The following is a 27,977-nucleotide window of genomic DNA, read 5'->3' as shown; positions in this document are numbered from 1 at the left end:
ACCCGGATGTGGTGTTGCTGGAGAATTATGGGAAGGCGATGCAGCACCTCGCAGAGACTGGATCGCTGGATTTACATTCCCTTCTCTCTGTGCGGTTGTAGCTCTCATGAAAATGATAGCGCTTCTTCTTTTCTTGTTCTTATTTGCAAACATCTCTATTCTACTACCCAACTCATTCTTTTAGACCTTGCACACCCAGATGATACGCTTGGCATGGGCGGGTAAGCAGCCGCAGGTGTGCTGGGACTCGCTCACACTGCCGTCTGTGATGGGTGGTCCGAATGCCTCCAACCTCGAAACTTTTTATAGAGCTGTGCAGTGCATGTTCACCTACTTCTGGCTACATGGTCCAAAAGATTTGCCATATCTGTAGCTGGAACGGGTTGCTGTGCTTCAACTCTCACTCCCCCCAATTGTTATTCAGCAAACCCATTTGGTGCCATCATGTGGTAGGCCCCATAGGCACCACGCACTGCCTCTAGAAGAAAATGGCTGACTCCCAGGCGGAGGTGTTGCTTTACTCACCGCAGCTCCCCCTGGACTGGTGTACTTAGCTCCCATTGGGGCAGGAACAAGCGCCTGTGGTGGCGCTCCGAAGACTCAGCGAACAATGTATGCCCAATTTTTTTTTTCCACGATTGGGCGCAGATCTATGCGCAGCACGATGTTTCCTCCGTACCCGCGCAGTTTCATTATCACTGAGCTGCAGTGTAGGAAGCAGGTTTTCTGCATGTGGCGTGGAGCTGTCCAGGTGTTCAGTGCTTTGGGCAAGTGATATTTTTGGAGCTGCACAAGGTTACCAGCAAGGTAGTGGACTTTACTCTGCTGATGGCACTCCTGAGCTATGATAGGGATGTCCCGAAGGGATGTCAGCAGCTTACTGCCTTAGGACTCCTGCTAGTGAAGAGAAGAACAGCGATGCGCTGGATAAAAGGCACCCTTCCAACTGTACAGGAGTAGCATACTGATATGGTATATTGGAAGCCTATCATGACTTAATGCCATCACCCCAAAGACACATGGGGCCTCTATGGGAAATACTTGCTGCGCCCACGGAAGGACACTGACACGGCTGTGGATGTGTGTGGAGGTGAGTCATAGACATAGGGCGGTGTTCACGATCCCTAATTTATCAATCAAGCGCTGCATTGCCTTCAGGATGTGTGCTGCGCAAGGGAACGAACCGATGTTTGTAGCTGAATACCGCGTGGGCCACTGCAGACTAGGAAGTTGTATATTGTCCCCCTGAACTGTAAATAAGCAAAACCTATGTCCTGTATGTCTCTTCAGTATAACACACTGAACTGTTGCTATCATGTACATTGTTCATAAGTCTGCTGTAGGCTTACCATGAATATGTGCATTTATACTTTTATTCGCCAGTGCTTGACAAAATTGTTTTTTGCTGTCTGGTTGTTAAGGAAACTGAAAATAAAGTTAATTTTTTTTTTATTACCATGGGGGTAAACTCTTAACGTGACATAACCAGAGTCAATGTAAAACTTTAGAAAAATCGTCAAAATTAGAACTTTGGGAATTAATAGTTATACCACTCAAAAATGTAAGATTTTTGCGAAACACATACCAGATTCAGTTTGTTAGTCAGTTTGTAGATTTCTGAAAACACTCTTGGTTCCCCAAACTCAACATTGTTGTGTCTTGCAAGCATGTAAATAATAAATGTAATCTAAGAGTTCTTTGTTCCTTGAGATCTAAAACAGGCAATCGGCATTCAGAAATACTCCGCACATTGCAATAGTGGTTGAAACATAGTGAGTCTTACTCTTTGTAAGTTTCAGGTGCGAACGAAAATAGTTAAATATTAAATAAGTTCTATGTAAATAGGTGAAAAAACAGAGTGAGTCAGAAATTCAGCCTTCAGTCAGACACATCTAAGGCAAATAGAGGAAAACGACGACATACAGGCTTTACAATCTCAGATTTAAGATCTTGTTTCGAGTTTTTTTGTAGAGTTAGAGCAGTTTTTATTGTTTACTTAGTTTAAACGATTTCAATGTTTCAGTTATTACAAATTCAGTCTATAAATAAGAAAGGTTAAAAGTGAAAGTCCCGACTCTGCATTACAAAAATAAGGACTATGTCTTCCTCAGTAGATAACAGCTAGAAGGGAACTATGCTCATGGAATTAAGAGGGCTACCACCCCAGCCGATCATCTCCGTTGCTGGCATCAATCCCTTCAGCCGCAAGAGCTGATTATCTCGTAAGGGTGTGATTACTTAAGCATGTGTCAGATGGGAGCCATTGTCAGGAATTTCACCAATTTACAATTTAATTGTGAGCCGCCAGGGTTGAGGCTATTATATCTTTTCTATAAGATGGAATGCCTCTGTCATTAAAAGTCTTTTTTATTAATATTGATCGAAGATTGTGCAGGTTAGGACATATACAGACTAGATGGACAAATCCTAATTTTTAGCTTTACAAAAGCTTCATTCTGTGGTGCGCTATTGTCCCAGGTTGGTCGACTAGCCAATGCTGGTATTTTGCCAAGGCGCAGGGCAATGAATCTGTGCTTTGTGTGCGCTGGGAAGGGGATGCCTAGATACAGTGCCGGGTTTAAGGCATCATAACTTCTGATCACTATCAAGGCATGAGATTGAGAACTGAATTTATTTTTGTCTACCAGACTTGAGTGAAATTTGACAGCTTTATCACTCTTTTAAAAACATATAACGTGTTTATACCCCACAATTGAGTTAAATCCAACTGTTTGGTGGGATTTTCTAAGTAATTGTGGGAGGACGTCTGCGTGTCACTTTGTAGGGTCAGCTGTAGAGCGCCATTTAATGGGATATCTTGTGTTTGCCATATAGTGAACCAGCGTTGTATTGTAGTGGATCTTCTACCCAGGTCTTGCTTTGTAATTCCAAACTCAAGTCGGATTTGTGCTGGAGATGATGTTTGAGGCAGGGAATAATCTCGCCTGTAGGCGTTGGTATGCAGTTTGTCCATTAAGACTGTGATTTGCCCTCTCATGGCTGCACTTACGTATGTGATAGTTGGAAGTAGCTTGGAAGAGATGACTGCAAATAGTGGCCGAAAAGAGGGGCCATCCAGTTTTTTGCTAACGCGCTGCAAGTGTGGGTTAGGGCATTCCCTTTCTAAAGTATATATTGTTTCTGGGGGAAAATTGCCTTTTGACTCCATACAATCTCAGGTATTTGAAACAGCCTACCACTTCCGGGGAAGTGTTATTTAGGAAGATCGTGTCTGCTCTCCCTAGTTGGTTACAGATGGGTATTGCTAGAAGAGGTCAGTGCCTTTAATAACCTTCGTAAACCCACTTTTGTCATGCTGCATAGGACAGATGACAGTCCGAGCCGACCCAGCTGCGGTGTATGGAAGTTTGCCTGATCCAGGGCTGTAGCACATTCTGCCATAATTAGAATAAGGAGGTAAGGTGCCAGCACATATTCCTGCTTGAGCCCTTGATTAGTTGGTATTTTGCTGTCTCTGATTTCACTTGACTCCAAGTTTCTGAGTAAAGCTGTTCTATTGCTCGAAGCAGCTTTTGGGGGATTCCCATTTCCTTAATTTGTTCGATAGTATCCCTCGGCTGACACAATCAAAAGCTGCTTTAAAGTCTACGTAGCGGAGGTGTAAAATCTTCTTTGACCTTTTACTTTTTTAAGTTATGAAGGAGGTTGCTAGTAGGATTGTTGTACCTAAGCCTTTCCTGAAACCTTTTTGGTTTAACAGGATCACCTTGCTTGAGTTTGACCATTCAGTCAGGCCAACTAGTACAAGAGAGGCATAGTACTTTGCTTCAAAGTCCAGGAGTGGAGTAAAACCTGTAATTGGCCGGGTTGGCCTGGTCACCACCTTTAAATACCAGGTTTATGATAGAGCCACGCCAGCTCTCTGGTATGACGCTGCTTACCTGAACTTCTTTCTATAGTGCAGGTAGTTCAACTGACCAGTACTCAGGATCTTCTCTAAAGATGGCCTATGGGATGCCATTTAGCCCTGGTGCTCCATCATGGCATCCGGCGAGTAAGACTTTTTTTTTTTTTACTTCAGAAGGTGTGTTGAATGTCTTCATCTGAAAGCCTGTGGCACTCTTTCTCTTGACCTAGGTCAGGATTGTAAGAGGATCAGTTGAAACTGACCTATTACTGTATTGATAGTTATCTTGCTCAGCTTTGGTGGAACAATGGTTGATTGTGAAAACATTAACAAGGTGGGAAACCCATAGTGGCTCTAGTATGATTGAGTTGCTTATTACTTTAGCTGGTTTATTAAGACCTTTTACTGTTTCCCAGCATTTCCTGGAGTTAGGATCCGGAGGCCTCCAGACAGCCCACACTCCCCCCACCATCTATAAGCAGACCACAATCTTACTTGTTGGAAGAAGTTTTCATTCACACAACTTTAGTATTCTCTTAGCATAAAGTCATAAATCATTTTTCATAAAACATTACACAAATATTTACAAGTCATGAGATACCAAATTAGTGACCATAAATCTTTCTCTGACAGGATCCCTTCCTGTCCTGAACCACCATTGGACCACACAAGTGACCCATATCTCACCTGTATCCTTAGGAGGGGCGGTTACCCTGACTACACCGTTCCTTGTCCTCACGTTCAGGGTTCCGCCCTCCCCCCCCCCTCCAAACACCAATCAGTCTCGGGTGTAACGGGGCGGCCAAGAGCTGAAGCCCCATGGCCCCCCCAGCGATCTGTGCTCCCTTACCCCTTAATCTGGTGTGTACATCCGCAGGTTGGCTCAGAACTTCAGGATCCTATCCCTGGTGTCCTCCCGGGGCCCCAACCTTGGGGACCCCCCTGTTGTTTCTGGTCACTTTAATACCTCAATTTCCGCCACGAGGGTGACCAGGGCCCCAAAGGTCCTTCACCCTCCCCACCCACGAAAAGACTGCGAGCAAAGAACCACATGTCATGAATGAACTGATCGGTACCAGCATCCGACAGATGCAACATGTCCTTGTGAAACATGTGAGGGCCCTTTAAAAGTTTGTGAGGAATGTTCCATAGCCGCCCTGGACCAGGGCATAGTTTAGCCATTGCACTGAAATGAAAAGAAAAGAGCATGAGGATATCGCTCTTTAGAAACCAGTTTTTGCGACTATACCAGTTCAGGCCTAATGTACCGTCTATAGCAATCCGATGACCAACGACCGATACCCTTTACCTTGGACACCGGCGGGCCCGCGGTAGCCACCAGCGTAGCTGCCCCGATTCGAAAGGAATGGGAGGAGTACCCTTGTTGGTCAATCCCCATCGCCCTCAGCGCTACCTTGAAGTCCTCTAAGAATTGGTAGCGGGAAAGACATTCCCCATTAGCGTGCATGAACAAAGCAGAAGAGCCTGATGGAGGACGGACAGAGAGGTACGCTCTCAACAGTTTCACAGGGCAGAGTGGGGATCCAATAGCAGCACTAAGTGTAATGCGCACTCCTCTTTTAAGCTGGTCCGTTTTTGACTTGCGCAGGACTATTGATAATAACTCCGCACTGACCACCACTTCTCCCCACTGCAACCCTCCTGCATGATCGCCCCTGGAAGAGCCCACCAATTCACTGATGCGGAATGCCCCGTAGAAGGCTATCGAAAACGCTGCCGAAAATAGTGTTGACTCAGCCTGCGAGGAGCAAACTGTTGGGAGGGTGCACAGAAGATTCTCTAGCAGGGAGGCTGTTACTTGGCACCTAGAGTCTGATCTATCCTGGACAGCCCTGGCCCATCCCGCTAGAGCCCGTTTTATAATAAAAGTATTCAGAGGTCCCTCCATGTTCCTGATTCTAGCGAAAAAGCGTATCGCAGACAGGTAAGCTTTCGCACAAGAAGCTGGACATCCCCTGTCTTTCAAATGCTGCAAGAAAGCGCGTATCGCTGACTCAGTGAACAATTCTGAAATTTGTTGCGCCTGCAAGAACCGCCTGTACTGGTAAAAATCGTTCTCATAAGCCCTTCTAGTACGCGCCGCTAAAGATGTTGCTACTAAGCCTGGGAGGGCGGGACACCAATCTTCCACAGAGATTCTGGGAACTCAGTCATCTTCTCCTTCGCCTGAGGGTGATACCGCAGAAAGTCCTGCATCAATGAGCGAGACAGGGTGTCAGCAGCATTGTTATAAATCCCTGGTACATGTTTAGCCCGGAATGTAATGTTGTATTGTAAACATGTTAATATTAAACGTTTTAGTAGGCGGAGAACCAGTGGGCATGTAGCCCTTTGACGATTAATGGCTTCTACTACAGCCATGTTGTCCGACCAAAAGATTACAAATCTATTCTTAAATTCTTCCGCCCAGATAATGACCGCAACAACAATAGGGAAGAGCTCCAAAAAGGCTATATTCTTTGTCCAGCCCAAGCTGACCCATTCTGATGGTCAATCCGCCCTGCACCACAGAGGGCCCAAGATTGCGCCAAAACCCATGCTACCGGCTGCATCAGTATAAAGCCCCAGAGTAGGGCTGGAAACCGCCGGATGAGGCCAAATTACCGCCCCATTAAAGTCTTGCAAGAAAACCTCCCACAACTTTAAATACTCCCTAACCTCCAGTGACAACCGAGTGTGATGGTGCTTCTCATGACAACCAAGTGTGATGGTGCTTCTCAGTCAACCCAGCCATTGACCTAGCGAAGGACCTAGAAAAGGGGCGGGCCGTGGGAATAATCCTCAGAGCAAAACCCACCAGCACCTGAAGTTGGTGAAGGGTGACTTTTTTCTGTGATAACCTTGTTTGTATGGACTCCTTGAATACCTGTAGCTTATCCTTAGGCAGGCAACACTCACCTGCCACTGAATCAATCTCAATCCCTAGGAAGGTAATGCAAGTAGAGGGCCCTGCTGTCTTATCTGGAGCCAAAGGGACCACAAAGTCTTCAAACATCGTGATCAAGGCCCGGAGCGCCCACACGCATTTCTCTGACCTAGGTGGACCCAATACTAAGAAATCATCCAAGTAATGAATGAATGATGTTGTGGTGTCCGGTGCGAATTGAAAAGGTCCACTGTAGGAAGGTGCTGAACTGCTCAAAATAGCTGCACGATACGCTACAACCCAGGGGCATGCATTTATCATAAAAATACCCACCCTGGAATTGGAAACCCAGTAGGTGGTAATCCTCGGGGTGGACTGGGAGAAGTCTGAAGGCTGACTCAATGTCGGTTTTAGCCAACAAAGCCCCATGGGCGGAAGCAGGTGCCTTCCCTTTATTCCTGCGCTTCACCGGGGGAAGCGCTGCGCGAGGGGCTACATGGGACCGTCTAGGACGACTGCTATTAGCCCCATTATCTTCGTTTTCTGATGCTACATCACTACTGTCAGTATCATCATTGCCTAACTTTTCCAGAACCATCTTCAATAACTGGGTTAACTCTGGGCCTCTCCCTTTTCTCTTCCCTGTGCTTGCCTTGTTAGGTGGCATGATGTAATGAAGTAACAGCGGCTACTCTGCGGCGCAGCTAAAAATGTTTTTTTTTTTTTTTTTTAATTCAGCACAATGTACAAAGGTGTTAAAGATGTCCCTGTAAACAAAACGACAACATTACACAGTTACTCAAAACGTCATAAAAACACAATGAGTCCTACCATTTAGTTGGATAGTAAACTAGACCAATTTAGATCCCACATACAGGCCCCGTGCCAGCTCAGGCCACCAAGCCACCAACCAGGCTACTGGAAAAAACAACTATGACCCACTGCTGTAACTGCAATAACAACACTTGTTAGGTCACTGGAATGCAAGCAGAGGCCAAGGAAAATTGTGGGCTGAAAAACGGCAAAATAAAACAAGGGAACCAAAAAACGGTATCCCAAAATGCCAAAAGTTATGACAACAGCATTGCACAAATGTTTAATAACACGTGAACACATGAAGCGCAATGCGTGAGGGTGGAAGTCATTGGCCAGCCCCTCGCACCACCAGTGCGTAAGGGGAGTGTCGGGCCTCAGAGGCCCCTTCCCCTAACGGGCTGCGCTCCCCCATGTTGGGGGGCGCTTTACCCTTGTCTGCCCGACATTGAATATTAGCCTTGACCAGAATGCCTCTTTGCAAGCTCTTCTATCCTTCCAAAGTTGTTTTTTGTACTGTTTCTCTAGCACTTTTACTCTTTCCCACAGGTAACACTGCTGAGTTCCTGTTCTCAGACGTGACGGCTTTCTTTAGCTCTTTTCTTAGGGCATTGCATTTGGCCCAGAGGGTTGTTTGCCGCCATCACGATGTAAGTGGGCCTGATTTCCCGGATGCACCCTGTGTTAGCAGATTGCCGCTAAACTTTGTCCGTGCATCTATTTGGCTGTTACTGGTCTTAATGCTGTTGACCATAAGGCCTCTGGTCAGGATAGCAAGATCTACTATTGATTTGCAGTTCCATCTCAGACACTTTAAGTTGGTCAAGTGTAGATTACCTATTTCCACTGGAGGCAGTGGATGAATTTGTGTTGTTAACCCTAGCGATAGCATCTGTTATGGGTGATCGATATGTTGCTGGATCAGTGAAATTAGTGGCAGTGAGGCAATTCTATAGTCTATAATAGATCTTGAGTTCAGACCGAAGTAAGTGGAGCTGGGGGGAGAGAGTGGGGTTAGTGGTCTTCTGGGACCCTTCCATTCAGCACTCTCATACTTAAGAGAATTTCTGGGTTGTCACAAATTTTTCTCCAATTGGGTCCTGCTGTTTGACTACAAGCTTCGTCTGTGTTGGAACTTGCTAAAAAGGGTTCTCCACGGTAAACATGTCATCTTCATCAGGAGAATAGATTCAATTTGTTTTCAGGTCCCCTGTTAAGATTATGTCCCATGTTGGGCTTGCTTGCTTTATAGTCAGTTATCCTTGAGGTTATTTATTCCGGGAGCTCTGTCTTTTTGGCTGAATTAGGGTGAACGTAAACGTTGAACAAAAATAGTGGTGGTCCATTGTCTTTGGCCCATTTGTTGAACTTAATTATTTGGAGACCTGAGTCTGCGGAGTGTCATTCTTCAGTAAAGATATCTAAACTACGAGATATGTGCACTATGGAAGCCCCCTGGAGGCCTTCCATAGTGTTCTGATTTTGTGGCCAAGATTTGGTAGTGTGTGTAGCCTAATGCTGAGAGGGCTGCCATTGACAGTGTCTCTTGTAGAGCAGTGATGTCATTTTTTTTTCTCCAATTTTGTGGGGGATGCCATCTTGGAGTATGGTTTCGGTCCCAGCTATGTTCCACAACAGTAGATGCAAGGCAGTGGGCTCTGACCCAGTTTTTTCTGTGTGACTAATTCCTGATCTTCTTGCAGCGTTCAGCACTGTGGGGATTCAGTTCTACTGTGCCCAGCTGCATTGCTGGGCAGCCCCTCTTGTCGCGGTCTGCTTTTAAAGAATTATCACTAAAATTTCACTTGAAAAGTCCTAACTATAAGGCCAGTTTTAATTGCATCAGCGCATAACCATGAACCACAGTTGGCTCAACTTTGAAATGCTATGTAATGGCTTATTAGATTGCATATACCTGAAAGTTGTCTTGGTGCTGAAAACAACTGAGGACTACACCACACAAAGAATGGCAAGAGAGCCAAATAAGGTCAACAAACAAAGCCTATCATCTGGGGGGTCAATAACCGAAATAGTAAGTAAACTAGTCATAAAAAACAAACGAATACCTAACCAAACAACAGCTCAAATTCATTAAACAACACAGTCAAATAGACTAACCCTAGCCTAAGCACAAAGCAAACAACCATTTGCAATGCAATTAGTCTCACATTTGCTCGAGTTAGAGCTATTGGGTTGTAAACTCCTAACCCGACATTTCTTGCCTCATAATTTGAAAATCAAAAGTAAAACAGTTTCACACAAGCGAGCCATTCACAGCGCCAGGGCCCCCATGAGCGTCAGCGACGAGAAACACAAAAGGAAAAAGATGTTCGCTCGCAGTCAGACTTATCGGCAAAAGTGCAGTTAGCCATGTAACAGGGGGATAGGCAAGGTGGTAACAAAACCGCCCCAGGGAATGACAAACGTAAACCATTTACCAATGGCATCAAAGGATTTTTGAAGGGCAAGCTCACGAACGAGTGGTAGTGGTAGGCGTGAGGTGGGCGCTGTTAAAAGCCCAGATACATAGCAACACGTCGGAAAAGCAGCGCATGCGCGCTGCTATGCCCGGCCTAAAAAGGCAACAAAAAAAATCAGTGGTTATAGGCTATAAAGCCAGGTTTTGAGAGCCTTTCTAAAGTGCGGGTGTTATACTAGTGTACGCATAGTAACCAGAAGAGTATTCCACATTTTTGCGGTCACCACCGAAAAGGCCCTCCCACCAAGGGGGATTTGATGAAATTTAGGGACTAATAGAAGGGCGGCCTCTCGAGAAAGAAGGGGCCAACTTAGAACATAGATATTACATTTCTTTCTCAAATAGAGTGGGCCAGAGCATAACGCTCCGCTAACAAGGGTTAGGGCCTTAATGCAATCGTTTTTTGCCAGACGAGCCAGTGAAATGTATTCAAGGTGAAGGGTGATGAGGCAGCCCTGGATAAGCCAAGAGCTCATTTCGCCGCAGCATTTTGACAACACTGACGCTTTTCACTACTTCGAATGGGTCAGCTAAAATTAGTCAGAGTAGTCCAGGCGACTAAGAATGGTCGCCTGGGGCACTATCTTGCAAGCCAAGGGTGAAAGAAATGGAATGGTCTTTCTTAGCACCCGAAGCCAAAGAAAGGAAGATGTCAAATTGATTGGCCTCTCTTTTCAAAATCAGGTTGTCCTCCAGGTGAAAGGCCAGATTTGTTATCGCTTTAGCGGAGCTAGGAGCAACAGGGCCAGGACAAAGGCCAGAATGTTGATGAAATGGTCTGGCTGGGCCGGTGTGTGAAATCCAAAGGACCTCTGCCTTATCTAAACAAAAGTGCAGGGCACTGATTGCCACCCAAGAGGAGACCGCGGTCATGGAGTGATGGAAAGTGAAGCGTTCTAGTAGAACAGCCGGGTACAGCCCTGTCTGCTGATAGTCTGAAACTGTCTAAACCCTGTCCCAATCGAAGTCAAAACTGCACAAGCCGAAGAATGTGTCGTTTTTCCAAGAAGCCCGAAGATTCTTGAGAGCTGCAAAAGCCTCTCCAAAAACTTAAGGACAAAAGGAAGGAGGGCAGTGGACCGAAAGTTAGTGAGAATGGTTTGATCCGCATTAGGTTTTTTTTTTTTTTAAGCAAATGGGTGATTAAGGCCTGTTTCCGCTGCGCTGAGAGCCATGCTTTAGGGTGGCTGTGAATAGAAGCCTCAAGCAGCGCCTGTGCCAGACCGGATCTGGCCTATGTTTTACAATGTGGGCAGAATAGGATCTGATGTGGGCTGCCGTGGCTGTAAAATGCTCCAGCGTCAGGGTCTAACTCGGGCAGCACGTCAATAAGGCTAGGGTCACTCGGCTCAAAGGAAGAGTGAATTAGTAGATGAATCAATCAGCTCAGTGGTTCTCGTTGTGTCAAACTTTGAAGATTGCATGGCCTGCTGAGACTTACTCCTGTGACTTTTATTACACACACAGGACGTCTGGAACATTAGGTGCCACGGTTATCAGGGCCATGGATACAACCACCCTACACGGAGGATGTGCATGGACGGACTCTGCAGGAAGACCTAGTGGATGGACTTTTACCCATATATCCCGCATGCGCAACTCGCAGCAGGTCTTCTGGTACAACAGACGGATATAGCTGCAGGTCTTTCACCCATACACCCTGCATGCAGAACCCCCACCAGGAAATTTGACACAAATTATAGGCCTAGTTACAGGACCCGTACCCATAAATCCTGTGTACAGTACCACTAGCACAAGAAAATGTCACACTCTGACTCTTACCCAGATATCCTGCATGCACATCTCCATCTCGCAGCACTACACCTGGCACAAGAGACGGATATAGCTGTAGGACTCGAACTCAGTGCTTAATTTGTAAATAAAAAGCTGCCGGTGCCTAAAGCTCTCCTCTTAAACACGCAGGGTCTGCATTTAAATGTGCGAGCACATAATACTGAGGCAGCGTAATACTGAAGCCACCTCGGGCCCCTTTAATCCATTTACAGCCACTCCCTGTCCTTCAGCTCACTCGTGCAGCTTTCTGCTTTCTCCCTTTGTGACGCTTTTTCGTTTTCCTCTTCCTCCGTCTTTCCGATACAGGGAGTGCAGAATTATTAAGCAAATGTGTATTTTGACCACATCATCCTCTTTATGCATGTTGTCTTACTCCAAGCTGTATAGGCTCGAAAGCCTACTACCAATTAAGCATATTAGGTGATGTGCATCTCTGTAATGAGAAGGGGTGTGGTCTAATGACATCAACACCCTATATCAGGTGTGCATAATTATTAGGCAACTTCCTTTCCTTTGGCAAAATGGGTCAAAAGAAGGACTTGACAGGCTCAGAAAAGTCAAAAATAGTGAGATATCTTGCAGAGGGATGCAGCACTCTTAAAATTGCAAAGCTTCTGAAGCGTGATCATCGAACAATCAAGCGTTTCATTCAAAATAGTCAACAGGGTCGCAAGAAGCGTGTGGAAAAGCCAAGGCGCAAAATAACTGCCCATGAACTGAGAAAAGTCAAGCGTGCAGCTGCCACGATGCCACTTGCCACCAGTTTGGCCATATTTCAGAGCTGCAACATCACTGGAGTGCCCAAAAGCACAAGGTGTGCAATACTCAGAGACATGGCCAAGGTAAGAAAGGCTGAAAGACGACCACCACTGAACAAGACACACAAGCTGAAACGTCAAGACTGGGCCAAGAAATATCTCAAGACTGATTTTTCTAAGGTTTTATGGACTGATGAAATGAGAGTGAGTCTTGATGGGCCAGATGGATGGGCCCGTGGCTGGATTGGTAAAGGGCAGAGAGCTCCAGTCCGACTCAGACGCCAGCAAGGTGGAGGTGGAGTACTGGTTTGGGCTGGTATCATCAAAGATGAGCTTGTGGGGCCTTTTCGGGTTGAGGATGGAGTCAAGCTCAACTCCCAGTCCTACTGCCAGTTCCTGGAAGACACCTTCTTCAAGCAGTGGTACAGGAAGAAGTCTGCATCCTTCAAGAAAAACATGATTTTCATGCAGGACAATGCTCCATCACACGCGTCCAAGTACTCCACAGCGTGGCTGGCAAGAAAGGGTATAAAAGAAGGAAATCTAATGACATGGCCTCCTTGTTCACCTGATCTGAACCCCATTCAGAACCTGTGGTCCATCATCAAATGTGAGATTTACAAGGAGGGAAAACAGTACACCTCTCTGAACAGTGTCTGGGAGGCTGTGGTTGCTGCTGCACGCAATGTTGATGGTGAACAGATCAAAACACTGACAGAATCCATGGATGGCAGGCTTTTGAGTGTCCTTGCAAAGAAAGGTGGCTATATTGGTCACTGATTTGTTTTTGTTTTGTTTTTGAATGTCAGAAATGTATATTTGTGAATGTTGAGATGTTATATTGGTTTCACTGGTAATAATAAATAATTGAAATGGGTATATATATTTTTTTGTTAAGTTGCCTAATAATTATGCACAGTAATAGTCACCTGCACACACAGATATCCCCCTAACATAGCTAAAACTAAAAACAAACTAAAAACTACTTCCAAAAATATTCAGCTTTGATATTAATGAGTTTTTTGGGTTCATTGAGAACATGGTTGTTGTTCAATAATAACATTAATCCTCAAAAATACAACTTGCCTAATAATTCTGCACTCCCTGTATGTGTCTTTTCCTCGCAGTAAATGCTTGAGGGTCAGCAGAAAAATTAGTGCCGGCCCTCAGAAATAAGTGCCGGTGCTCTGCACCTGAATCAGCAATCACAAATTAAGCACTGCTCATACCTATATATCATGCATGCAACACCTCTGGAAGACTTGTGTCAACTATAATCTGTTTCAATTTTGAGTTGTTTTTATTTATAGTGTGAATGTTCTCTGCTTAAAATTGTGCATTTTTTCAGAGCTTATTTTGTAAGTTTGTCAGAGAGAGATGTTATACCAGAGTTCTTTCTTTCTCCTACTGATAGAACAATGCTGCACGTTACCGTCTTGGGGCACTCCAGACAAATTCTTTGTGCAACTTGTTGTCCTTTAAATATGAAGTGAAACACGAGGACCATTCGTTCCGGTTTTGTGCGAAGCTTCTTTATGGTGACAGCGTCCGCTCTCTTCCCACGGAGGTCAGCCTCGTTTGCCAAGGTAAGGAGGAAGGCTGCTACCAAAATGTGCGTCTGCCGCATCATCCGATGGCTTATTTTAGTCTTGCATCCTGCTTTCTTTATCCACAATGTATGGGAATAGTGCCACCTTTGGATGATTTACTGGTAAGAAAAAAATCGTTCCTTGTAAGGTAATAATTTTTGTTATTTCATACTGAACCTTTCACTATAAGATCATATACCCGACCTGTTGTGTTTATGGCGCCCGGTGTAGGTACATGCCGAGTTCATTTTATTCCTCCAAAAATCACAAGGGCCATTTGAATTATGCGGCAATGGAATGTTTAAAGAAAGGGCAACTTATGTGGTGCCATGCTATACGTTCTTTCAGAGTATTTTCTTTTATAATTTATTTTGGCGTGTTAGCACTCCAATATTGTCTGCGCAAACTTTTATTCTGTAAAATCTGTTTAACATCAGAAAATAGCATTTAGCAACCAAAATGAGATTAAATAGCCTTTTAAAGGTTGTGCCACCTGATGGCACCATGTGTGGTGCTACTTCCGGTAACTCTTGAGTCATTTGTGCAGGAAACATTTCTTTAATTTTGAAATCTTCAAATTGTGCAGTTGGCAGAGAGTAGCAAGTGGAGTGAAACCATAATTCTGTGGAAGACACAGGTGCTTCAGAATTACCTAACTCCAGTGTCCCTATCTGTACCTTTATACCTTTTGTAAGTTACCTCCTGTAGTATAAAACTGATTTGGCTATATCATAGCTGTTCCCAGATACAATATCACAACGTTCCGCCCATGGCCTGCTGCGAAATCAAGAGCACACCCTTGCATTTGCCAAAGCATACCACAGAGGATAATGACAGCTGACATAACCATATCTTCCTGTTTTTTATTTGTGAAGCGCTCACCTTCACTACATTTCTCGAGCTCCACCAACCTTTTCCTTTAATCAAGTCAACATTCTTTGCATCTTTGATAACCAGAAATATATTCTTGAATATGGCCACAAAACTAGTTTTTTTTCTTTTTAAGACCTGTGCTCCCAAACTTCCTAAACTTTACTTTTCACAATCAGAAGTGCTTTCTGCTCTTCTCTTATGCCTTAGGAACCCATGTCCAGAATACATCGCACCATCCATCTTTTTTAATACGATCACACATCTAACAAGGAAGATTTTGATAATATCATGTCTACCCCTCAATAGCATGAAAGATGAAATTCCATTGTTTGAATAAGGCACAGTAACATAAATCCAGTCATTCTGCTCCAGATTAGCTTCTACTTCTCACCCTGAAGCCAAATCAAACAAGATCCCTTCCTTCATAAATCTGTTGGATCTTTCCACGAATCCATTGGACTATGGAGAGTAAAAGCTTAAAACTGTGGTACACCAAGAGTACTCGGAAGTGTCTTCATCCTATCAGAGAACAACTCTATGCCGTTGTCTGAGGTTAAAACATTAGATAACCGTTCTAAAAACAAAGGCTTCCCTCATAACCTTTATTTATATATATATATATATATATATATATATATATATATATATATATATATATATATATATATATATATATATATATATATATAAAATTTCCCAAAACTTTGTGGTACATAACAAAAAGTTTAGTACAAAGTATAGTATCACATGTCAAAGTACAGTATTAGCATCACAGTAAGGTATCTCTTTCACAGTGTTGGAATTAACATTGATAGGAGGGTGTCTTTCACTCACACAGTGTACCATTAGAACAAAAGTTTACAACACGGGCGCAATCAGGGATAGAGTCTGCAAATGGTCAGCACAGTCTATCAGGAGAATTGAGGGGTGGTACACTCATAGACGTTGGAATGTTTGTGGAGTGGCTTCAGAAATATCCAGGCTACGTGTTGCTCTCTGGTGAGCTGGTTGGGTAGCAGGAGGTTGACGTTTCATCTACATCATCTTCAGCAGTGTTTAATGGAAAGGTCTGTAATGGGGCTGAGATGTCTTGGGGTCTTGAGGACGGAGGTTGTAGATCCCCATGTTTCACATTTGGTGTTCCTTAGGACAAGGTCACTTAACTAGTCTTTTTTGTAAATGCAGTATTTGCTTTCCCAGCACATATCGGTTCGCCTTTTCACTCCGAGAAAGACACTCACTGCCAGTCTCCACCCCCAGCAGTAACTCCTTAACGTAGCCTAATTATACCGTTGGTGGTCGAAGTTCAATTATGCAGTCCAGCATGTCTGACATAGCACCAACTAACACAATCATTACAGGATGCCTGTATGGCTGTAAAATTCCATGCCAAATGCAAAAAATCTGCTACCTTTAATCCTCATCTAGGACAAGGTTGGGACATGGAGACGTTTTAGCACGCTTAGCAGTTGTGGAATAGATACGGGTGAGAAATATGAAATGAGTTAACTTGTGTTGATGATTCATAGAGACCAGTTTTGTGTGTGTGCAACAGTTCTTCCACTGAACCTGTGTCTCTTCCCCACACAAGTCTAGCACAGTCAGTGGTTTGAACTCAAAGTCTGACGCAGATTGTGTGCAGCCGAGAAACCCCGCAGGTAGCGTCAGTGGACCTTATGAGGGCAGTCAATGAAGTAAAATTAGGCAGTTCTTCTGAGAATTTGGGAACATGTTCTTGAGTTGTGCCTCTTCATGTAGCACCCCACAAACTTAATAACCACTTCTGTGTTATATTTTAACTGAATAAAGATTTAACCAGGTCTGTGATGAAGTTTGAGTGCACAGGTGCATATTCCATTTAGAGTAATAATCGATTACTACTACCATGCACCATAGCTGCTCAGGTAACTTAACAGATCCTGCAAAGTCATTTGGTGTTCTGTCCAAAGCTCCAACAGTCATAGGCATCATTTTCAAAGAAGTTGTTGTGGTTGGCCAATGTTTACTCTCAAATACCCTTAATGGGTACATTGAATAAACCTAACGGGTGACACTGGAGGAACAAATGTATGCTTTCTCATGACCGTTCCTCCTTCGCCACACTCTTGACTATAACCCTGCAAACCCACTTGTATGTGCCTGCCTAAAGGCCACGCTTACATATATTTAGTTAAATCTGGATGTACATCCTTCAGCGATTTTCCAACTCATCTGATTGTATAGTCTCATTACTTTCGACTAATGGATGCAACCAAGAAAAAATTTAATCATGTTCAATATTAACACTCACCACAGCAACAAGATCCGTGTGGGTCGAAACAAGTCATGGCTCCCGCTTGAATAAATGAATTGCAGCAAACCTTGATCTGGAGTGGTTTGTGATTTTTCCCGTCTCGCACACAAGTATGTTTTGAGTCTGTATGTGGAGTATCGAGACACCCGCATCACGTATGCCATTCCTGTATTTTGAATAAGCCATTTGTGTTGACATCCTGAGTGAGCAGCTACTGAGTTGTAATTATAACATGGATATATATATTTGCCATCTGTACCTTTTATATATTATATAAGAAATTCACTAAAAAACCAAAGGTTAGGGGGACGTTATAGTTTGTTCAGATTTTACACGCACAAACTTGAAATTCAACAGTTATAGTTACACTTATCTCAAGAAACTATAACTCGTGCCCCTGCCATGCACAGTTTTCTTCCCCCCACCCCTTCCTTTCTCTGCACCATCTCCCGGGGCACAGTTAATAACTGGAAGTGGAGTGGGGTCACATGGTCCCCCTCCTTGGGACGATTATATGTTGGGTGCTCTGGCCACACCTAGGACACCCAGTGCATAGTGTTGGGGACAGCAGGGGCACCTCAATGCCCCTCGGTCCATGCTGCCATGAGCGGGAGCCGGCGTTCCATAAATGCTGCTCCCTGCATGCAGGAGCATTTCTTCATCTGTTTTCCTGTCTGCATGACAACCGGCAGGAAAACAGATGAAAAGTTCTCTCCCAGTGGGTTGGAGCAGTTTTCCTGCACCTGCCTGCTGGGAGCAGACTTATTGTTTGCTCTCGCTAGGCAGGAGTAGTCAGAGCTCCTCCCAAGCGACAGCAAACAGCTATGTCCCGAGGGTGGGCACCTCTGAACATAGGGAGCCAGTCATGGGGGTTGGTGATTCCTAGGGCCATTACTGGGTCCAGGAGGGGGGTGTGCGGCTCCCTTCCTTTAAATTTAAATGTGCTTGGCCTAAGACAGGTGGTGGTCCCTGAGGCTGAAATTGGACCATGGTGGGGGTGGAGGGGGGCGCATGGCCACCCCTCCAGTTAAGAACATTGGCCTGGCCACGTGGGGGTGGTGGTCCCCGGGGCCGAAAATGGGTATCCTGACTCCATCGGAAACATGGAAGGGTCTGTGAGGGACCCCTCATGGCAAAACATTGTCCAAATACATTTTTGGGCCGATACGCGGATCAACCGTGGTGCTCAGCCTAACCCCTAGTATAAAATCATGAAGGATCAGCGGAACTGTAGGCCATCGAAAACGAACCCACCATCTCACACGTTAGCCATGCTCTGTGTCCTTGTATTAAAGTTTGATGTTTATATATTACTTTACATAAAAAAAAAAAACTAGAAATTCACAGAAAAACAGCAAAGGTTACAGGGACATTATAGTTAGGGTCACGTTTTACACACACAAAACCATCGAAATTCAACAGTAATAGGTATGCTTATAGTTACACTTATCTGAACAAACTATATTAACTAGTGCTATTAAGTAACATACCCCGAAACCGGTCCCAGGATTCTTGTTTCCGGTTCAGGGAAGGACCTGGCATGGCAGTTCGGGCTGGACTGCTTCCATGGTGAGTAGGGTCAAGACTGATTTTCATATGGCTGGTTCCAAACTGGGGTGGCATGGTGAACAGAAAAAATGATGGATCAAACCCAGATCTGTGACTGGGGGGTGAATGCTTGATTTGTTCCGCATTCTGTCCATCATCTGTTCTTTTTGTTAAGTAACTTTAGGTCACGAGTTATAGTTTCTTAACATAGGTATAATGATAGAATCAAATATAAAGGTATCAGGAAAATGCCCAGCGCTACAAGTCCTAGATCTCTGGTCCCTCAACCAGATGTGTGTCCATATAGATAACCAGCTCAGTGTGATCTCAGAACACCACAACTAGATGAGTAAAACTTTCCAAAATCCTGTCTTTTCTTCCCAATCAATAATTATTATTCCTTTGTATAGCAGAGCAAAAAAGGCAACGTATAACAGCCACAGCCAACACATGTTTTGCGTCATAGTCACTTCATGGCTGTTGGATCAGAAAAGAATACCATAAACATATATCAAGACAACTGAAAATAGCATGTATAACATTTATTTCAATGACAGTAAATCACAATACATTTTCAAACCTATTTCATCAATGATATACCTACAAAAATACAAACAGATACATCAAGGTAAGTTACAGTCCAAAAGAAAAATGGAAACCTTTTATACATATTGTGGAAATTTCCGTGTGAAGAAGTGAACAAGGTATTAACATTCACTTAACAGGATTCTTGTTAAACTTGCTTCCAACTGTACATGTAAACTCTCATGTGACCATGCAATATTTTCTTGAAAAACCTAAATAAGTAAAGGCAGTGACAAGCACCTTTCACATAGAACTTATACCTTCAATGAGCTGGTAAAACGGCCTGCCTTCAATTCTGTAGAGACATGAGGAAGTTGTAGCACAACCATCAAACTTAAAAATATATATATGTAGAGTTTTTTATTAGATGCTATTAATAAAGTACTAACTTACTACCACGTATAGGAGTATTTTATTTGCCATCATAAAATACCCACCAAAAAATGACCACTCGAGATCTTCTCTCCTATCAATCAAAGCAAGTAGCACATGGGCAATATGCCTTCAAGATTCGTTAAAGCAGTTGCATTGAACCCAAAGAGCACGAATAAATTAAGTTTAAAAGCAAAACAAGAGATAACCACACATACATACATGCATTATTAATCAAAACTAACCATTTGCCCTATGTAGTATAGAACATTATGAACAACCACACAGTTGCCCACAGACCACACCACAAACCTCTAACACACACCCAAAAACCCAATGGAAATCCTCCCACCGTTTTAGCCTTGATGTCCAACGTGTACCAGACTGCAACACGAAAATATAAGTCAAGGTATAAAGAAGATGCCTGTTAGCTAAAACATATGTAAAATAAATAGAAACCCCTTTCCACCTTATTACACACCAAACTCGCACCATACTTGGGCAAGACATTATGGGCCTGATTACAACTTTGGAGGAGGTGTTAATCCGTCCCAAAAGTGACAGTAAAGTGACGGATATACCACCAGCCATTATATCCTATGGAACTCGAAATGCGGCTGGTGGTATATCCGTCACATTTGGGAAGGATTAACACCTCCTCCAAAGTTGTAATCAGGCCCTATGTTTGTAACTTGCACAATGTCAAAATTAGATAAATGTCCAACAGTAACTTTGACCCTAATCACACAATAGAATCTTGGCTGTACCAGCAACGTGAAACATTCTAACTTAAGTCTGGGTGTTACAATGCTTTTCATTGTTAGTGTATTACTACTTGAGTTCCATGGCAATATCTTATCTAAAACCACCCATACACCATCTAAACTTACCTAATAATGTGCGGTCTATCAACACATCACTCTGGAGAATTGTCCCTTAAATACTCCATTTCACTCCTCTGGGAAAGCTTTACAATTACTTCTAGCCAATTCTCAATGTTCACCAAAATTCAAACCACCTTGATACTAGAGACCGCGAGCCCTGCTAAATCAATTATAACAGGATCCTTTGAGAAAGAACCGGTATGCTACCATATTATATGATCTTTGCAATAGTATAAATATTAGCATATTTACACCCAAAAATAAATCTACAAGAATCCATTTTTAACCTGATAACTACTCGCTATTCCTTTGCACATTATTCAAAAGATAAGTAAAAAGTTAGCATCCAGAATTAATCAAGGTAATAGAACCCCCGTTTGCCCACATGCTAATTCAAGACCCAGATCATTGCACTACCTTCTATATTGGAAGACACTGTTTCCAGACCATATCATTGACCTCAAACATGTTGGAGAAAATAGAAATATCATGTACTACATGTTGTATGGTTCCACTGCTATAGGAAGAAAAAAATTCAGCCAAAAAAAGTATACCCCCCAACAATAGATGTGTCCCCATATATGCGATACGAAATGCCCTGTAAATAAAAATACAAGAGATAATATAAATATCTAATGTTAGCCCAGGGAGTAGAACCCCCGTTCATCAATACGCTATTCCAAGACCCAGAGTGTTGCGCTACCTGTAATGTTGAAAGATACTTTCTCAAAATCGTACCGTAGTCCTCTCACGTATTGAAGTGAATAGAAGTCTCAACATAATACAAACAATCCTTAATTGTTCAAAAAAATGTATATCCCTTAACAATAGATTGTGTCCCCATATATGCAATACGAAGTGTCCTGTAGATAAAAATGCAAGAGATAATATAAATATCTGATGTCAGACCGGGGAATAGAACCCCCGTTCATAAACACGCTAGTCCAAGACCCAGATCATTGCACTACCTCTAATATTGTAAGACACTGTCTCAAAACTGTACCGTAGTCCTGTCTCCTATAGAAGAGAATAGGAAGTCTCAACATCATTTAAACAGTCCTTAGTTGTTCAATACATAGGATCCAACCTCTACGTAAGAAAAATAATCCAGCTCAAATCAGTCACTCAAAATTGAATGCTTTCTGCTAAAGGTATGAGTTCCATAGAGAAAGAGTTTGTTAGTCACTATATAGAAATTTACAATTCCCATGTTTTCAGATTGGTTAAAATAGTTACATTTGGCGGCAGAAAGATTAACTATACTCTTCAGAGTTTCTTATCAAGTCCAGGAACCTGGAGCCAGACTCTAATAATCAACAAATAGTATAATTATAACTGTTGAATTTGTATGGTTTTGTGTGTGTAAAACCTGACTCTAACTATGACGTCACTGTAACCTTTATTTTTTTATTAAATGTATGGAAAAAAATATATGCATGCGCTTCCCACTGTGTTATAGTTAGGTCACGGAGCGATTTTTGTTTTGCTAATAACTTTGGCACTGTTCATCTATCTTCATCAATCTTCATGAAATTAAAAAAAATCCTTTACCACAGCTCCTTCCTGGAAAATTTCAGGCAGAGAAAAATGAGGCGGGGGTGTCCCAAAACGTGTTTGCCCCATGCATTTTGCTATTGATCTTTAGAAAACATTCCAGCAAAGACAGCTAACTAGAATTACACCAGGTTTGGCTTTTGTGATTTGTTCTAAATGTGTTCAGTAGGTTTTTAAAAATTAAGGTTTAAAATTGATAGATATCGGACCCCAAGGGAGTCCCATTGGACCGGCAGACCATTAGATAAGATATGATCGGGTGACATCAACGTCAACAGAGATATTGGGTCACACACAATTTTAGGATTCAGGGACTCAATCACTGTGTCCTGGAAATGAAAAGAACATAGAAATTCATAATTTCACAGTTTGCGGGGAAAAAATAAAAAAAATAAAAAGGAACTAGCACCCTTTTTCATTAAAATCCTTCCGGGGGGGTCAGGGGGTGGGGCCAATGTTAATTAAAAAACAAAAATGGGGAGGAGGGTGTGCGTCAGCCCCCTTCCCCAAGCAATGGCTAATCCCAAGGCTGTCATTATCTCAACTTCAACTTTGTCAATCTGTACTTTGCAAAGCCATGTTTTGCCATTCGTACCTTTTGTTTATACTGAATTAGAAATCTGTGTATCTGTTTATTTTTCTGTTACGCTTTTAAGCTAAGCTGTGGTATTACTACCCTTGCACACTTTTGAAAAGTGACCCAATTTTTTGCATTTAATGCATAGCTTCCTTTATGCCAAAGTCTTTGATTCGCCAAAGTGTTTTAGATCTACAAGTAGAATATGCAATGTTGTTAGACCTACCAAAAGAATGTCCATCCTTTCTTACTTCAACTGCTCCAGAATATCTGGACCTTAAGTGTAACACTAATATTTCTACACCTTTAGCCATGGTAATGGCTTCTTCTAACCTAGAATTACGCAATCACAATCCTCCTTTTTTTTTTTTTTTTTTTTAAATAACAATCAAGAACCAGTTGGTATCTTAAGTATGTCCCAAAGTCACAAGTATGAGCAGTTATGTGTAGGTTGGCTGTTGGGAGAGGAATGTCCCCTAGATAGTAAATGAGCATGTACTCCATCAGTAAGTGACCTAACTAAATGTGATACTTGGTATTCTGATTTTGACGTGGCCCAACTGACCTGCTTATCCAGTGGGTGCGCTAAGGTCTATGCCTTTTTTTAAAAAATTTTTATCTCTGGCACAAAGCCTGGTTTTGAAACCTGGAGTATTTCACCAAGTATGCCCTTTAGCTGACATGGGACTACTGTCCATGTCTTGGGTTGTCAACACTAAGCACTTTTGGCAACATATCCTTTTTATCATTCTAGCACTGAACTGACCTTTTTTCAGATTCAGAAAGTGTCTGGGGCCTACTGGCCCCACTTGTGTAAAGTTCTGCTTGTATGGGTGCACAATAATGACACTAAATACCCAACATCTCAAAGATGACAGATGCACGTTGACATGTCCCTGCGTATTGATGTGCAGTGTCCCTGAATACCTATTTCTGCTGGTGAAATCATCTACAGCAGTGGTTTCCAAACATTTTAATGCCGAGCCCCCCAGTGGGGAAAAAAGATACTCAGCCCCCCTTCAGAATTTTTCACAATTATTCTATTAAGTTGGCAATGTTTAAATATGTCTAGACTTGTTCAAACATTGCAGTTAAGTTTTGGTACCTTTTAAAAAATGTAGTAAATGTTTCTCTGCTTAAAACAAAGCACTGTCATCTGCATAATGCTTATTTTGGCCAGAGCCTGGCGACCCCGCCCCCCCACCCTCCCTTCCCCAGGGATCACATGAGACCCCCGACTCCCCACCCGCTCACCCCAGTTTGAAGACTCCTGATCTGCAGTAATCTTGTTTGACAACCTTTCTGCTGCTTTGCTGTTAGTAACATAACTTTATTGGCACTGCCTTCTCTGTTCACATCTTGCCACTGCAAATATTATGTTTACAATCGTCATGTGGATTTTATGATGTAAAATTATAAGAGAAACAGCCAAATTATTGTAATTGAACTGATTAAGTGCTGAGGTGGATATTGCAGATTATGATACACAACTATTGAGCACACTCTTGTAATTGTGGGTAGTCCCACTTCTTAATATATGATATCAAAATGACTACATAATGTTGTCACAGTTCAATCTTGAGTCGTACTCTTTGATTCAAAGGATTTCTTCAGTTCATTCAAATCTCCTTTGTTGTATTGATAAATAGTCTACTATCATTTCCAATAATCTTCTTTCCAAACTATTACAGAATATAGCACATCAAGGAACTCCCTCAGGGTTTATCTTCATCAGTGGTATTGATTTGTCTTTGTATGTAGTGTATCAAACTGCCAAATATTTACAATGGAGAAACACATAGTAAAGCTAGCCAAGGGCTGGTATCGTTATGTTCTTGTGTGGCTGGTTTTGGTGTTTAACAACAATGATTTAGTTGCTATGGATTGACAGAGAACAGCATTGCCCACAATTACTTAAGGATATGCTGAATAGTTCTGTATACTTAGGTTAAATTACTATACAGCTACTGTTGATTTTGCCTAGCCAGTTTCAAAGGAGTTTTTGTATTATAATTGTTACTCTTCTGATCACTTATCAGAATTAGAGAGAAAGGTTTTACATTTCAGATGTTTCCCCTTTCATTATTTCAGGACTTTTGGAATGTGTTTGTTACGTTACATTTTAAATATGGAGCAAAACTTGCAATAATAGGGTGGTTCTGTAGAAATATTTTAGGGGAGATTGCCAAGTAATAGGTTGTTGCCTGTTCGATAATGAGGGTCCTTGGCACTAGGACTAGGTGAATGGCTTAGGCCCTATGTAAGCACAGCACAATAAAGATCATTTTTGTCTCTGGTTCACATAGAGCATGCACTTGTTTCTTTACAACTGCATGTGTTACAGTCATTACCTGCATAGTTTCTTCCTAGCTTTCAGTTACCTAGCTGTTGCATAACTTGCACATAGCCAAACAGTCGTGGCCAACATATATTCTGCATAACTATCATTCACAGTGCAGTGTCTTAGAACTGTACGTGTTAGGACCCCGTAACTAGGGGTAAATTTATGAAGGGAATTACGTAATCAATCTGGGAGGTGTCAGTGTGGGTTCCTAAGAGTGATTGAGAGTTAGTTACATGTTGTTTGCGGAATAGGAAAGACGTTATTTAAGAGACGTGTGCTTTTGTGCATGCTACTGGGCTGGGGAGAACACAACAACAGGTGACGATTCAGAGATATGTGCCCCGAAGAAACAGGACGGTTCTCCATGAAAGTTTGCAAGAAATAGCAACTGCTTGCGAGTGCCACGTGCGCCTAAGCTGAAACGAAGAAGTCTGCAGTTAGTGTATGTGGAGTGCAAGTGCCACTCCAGCCCATAGGCCTGATGAGGATGCACAGGTGGAAAATTTCACCAAGGCCTTGCTGGCCAGGCTAAAGAAAAAAGAAGGTGCTGTGCCACAACACTGAGCCATCAATCATACAAAGGAAACGCTAGAAGGCAGTGACCAGGTACAACGTCAAAGGCAGCAACAGCCAGATATAACGCAAGAAGGCAGCAACAACCAAGTACAAGTAGTGAAAATTACTCACCGGCCATATGACCTCAAAATCAGGCAAGGTGACTTGAGAGGAAACATTGGGGCTGTGATCGCAAAGTTTTTGGTCCCTAAAGAAGCTGCTGAAGACAAAGGACGTCAGCAGTCGGTGGCCTTCAGTAGAACTAAAAAAAAGTCTTTAAGACGGTGAAGGCACCCTGTAACTGCCGCAAGAGGTATGGAGTACAGTGCTGCCACATTTGTCACCATCAATGCCGCCAAAAAGCAGAATATTGACACCAGATGAACCTTGTAGATCGAGACCTCCGATGATTTCATAGATGCTCTGGGAGAAATAAGTGATGAGGACATCATTAAATACTTGAAGAATCCCACCAGTGAAGGAGTGAAAAAAGTGATAAGGAAACTCTCACAGACTGAGACAGAGTCCTACCGTCAAATCAAAGCAGTGTTGGGAGCCAGATTCAACCCGATGCCAAACGTCAACTATGAAAGGTACATTTTCAATCAAGCGAGACAACCGGTTGGTGAAACGTTGGGTGAGTTTGTTGAAAGACTTGGGCCCGTATTCATGGTTGGATTGCGCTGCTTTAGCGTCCTTTATTTACGCTAAAATGGCACAAACTTAATGCCATAATTATGCTTTGTCGCCAGACCTGTCTAGCATCAAAATATTGGGCTTAGTGCCATTTCTAAGATGCACGAACCCACCTTGCGTCAGTAAGATGCAAGGTAGGCGTTCCCGTTTTAGAAATTACTCTACCCCCAGGACCATATCTATACTCCAGCGCAGGTACCGTGCACACGGAATAGGCGGAACCAAATAATGGCGCTATGTTTTTTTTATTTTTTTTTATTTTTTATTGTTAGGTGTGCCATTGGGGGCCCCTGGCATGGGGTCCCCTGCCTGGCACTGGGTCTAATGGCCTTGCCCAGGGGACACTGGTCCCCTGTGCTGGCCATTGGGGTGGTGGGCATGACTCCTGTCTACACTTAGACAGGAGTCATATATGTGGCTGCTTGTGCGTCAGAAAATGACGCTAGGCTGGTTAGCGGCATATATTTTGTCGCTAACAAGCCTAATGTCATTTCAGACCCACTAGCGCCATAATCCCTAACGCCATCCCTGCCTGGCTAGCGCCTTTTTTCTAGACCCTAGCCATTGCTTAGCGTCATCTTGCATCATTCCATAAATATGACGTTAAGATGGCTCTGAGGAATGGTGTTAATATTTTTGATTCAAAACTGCGTTAGCACAGTTTTGCTTCAAAAACCATAAATATGTGCCTTGATGTGCTCATTAAACACTGCAAATCAAGTGAATTTAATGATGAAGAAGCCATGCACCTCAGTGTCATTGATGGCTGTTTGTCGGACTCGTTCAGAAGACGCATGTTGCGAGAGATCTTCAGTCTAGAAAAGGTATAGATGGCTGCTAGAGCTGAGGAACAAGCTTATCGGCAAGTTGCTGGCATGAAAGTGGGAACAGCAAAAGGTGAATCTGCATTGGTCATGAAGAGTTGACACCAGTGGCAAGCAGTTGCCTGTAAGTCAACATCCTCGGATAAAGAAATACTGTTTCCGATGTGGATTTTTATTTCCTCACAATAATAAATGTCCAGCTACTGGACAAACATGTAAAAGGTGCGGAAAGGAGAACCACTTTATAACCATTTGTAAGGCAAAGAAAAACCCAAGTGCGTCACTGCAGTAGGATATGGTGAATGCCAGAATGTTCCAGAAGCAGTCTCGCCACACAAAAAAACAACCTCAACTGCAACAGGTAAAAAATAAACAAAGTAGACCGCCATCAAGCTCATCATGTAACATTTCCTTGACATCACCATCAAGCAACACTGAAGAGGGTGAATGAGCGATGATCATAGATAAAGGTAACGACATGTACTAGTGGGCATTGTTGCTTGCAAGGAGGACGAAATAAGGGCAGAAACAAGTCAGCTGAGAAAGCAAAAGAACTCCTATTGGCATTGCCCCAAAATCAAACTAAAAGTCAGTGGTTGCCCAGTAACTTTTGTAATTGATACTGGTGCATTGATCAACATCATGCCAGTTGAAAAATTTCAGTCTTTCGCTTGTACCATGACT

General features: G+C 43.0%; 1 protein-coding gene across 3 annotated transcripts in view; it reads left to right on the top strand.

The window, feature by feature from the left end:
* The window catches only part of CENPO (centromere protein O), a 91,942-nt gene that overhangs the window by 57,757 nt on the left and 6,208 nt on the right, over positions 1 to 27,977 (top strand). For all 3 annotated transcript variants that reach the window (XM_069233759.1, XM_069233757.1, XM_069233758.1), the window contains one exon: positions 14,014 to 14,185. In XM_069233759.1, coding sequence (XP_069089860.1) covers positions 14,014 to 14,185 — 172 coding nt within the window. The remainder of the gene's footprint in view (positions 1 to 14,013; positions 14,186 to 27,977) is intronic.

The sequence above is a fragment of the Pleurodeles waltl genome, chromosome 5 (genome assembly GCF_031143425.1).
Source record: "Pleurodeles waltl isolate 20211129_DDA chromosome 5, aPleWal1.hap1.20221129, whole genome shotgun sequence".
NCBI classification, from domain to species: domain Eukaryota; kingdom Metazoa; phylum Chordata; class Amphibia; order Caudata; family Salamandridae; genus Pleurodeles; species Pleurodeles waltl.
This window is presented reverse-complemented; position numbering and strand designations above follow the sequence as displayed.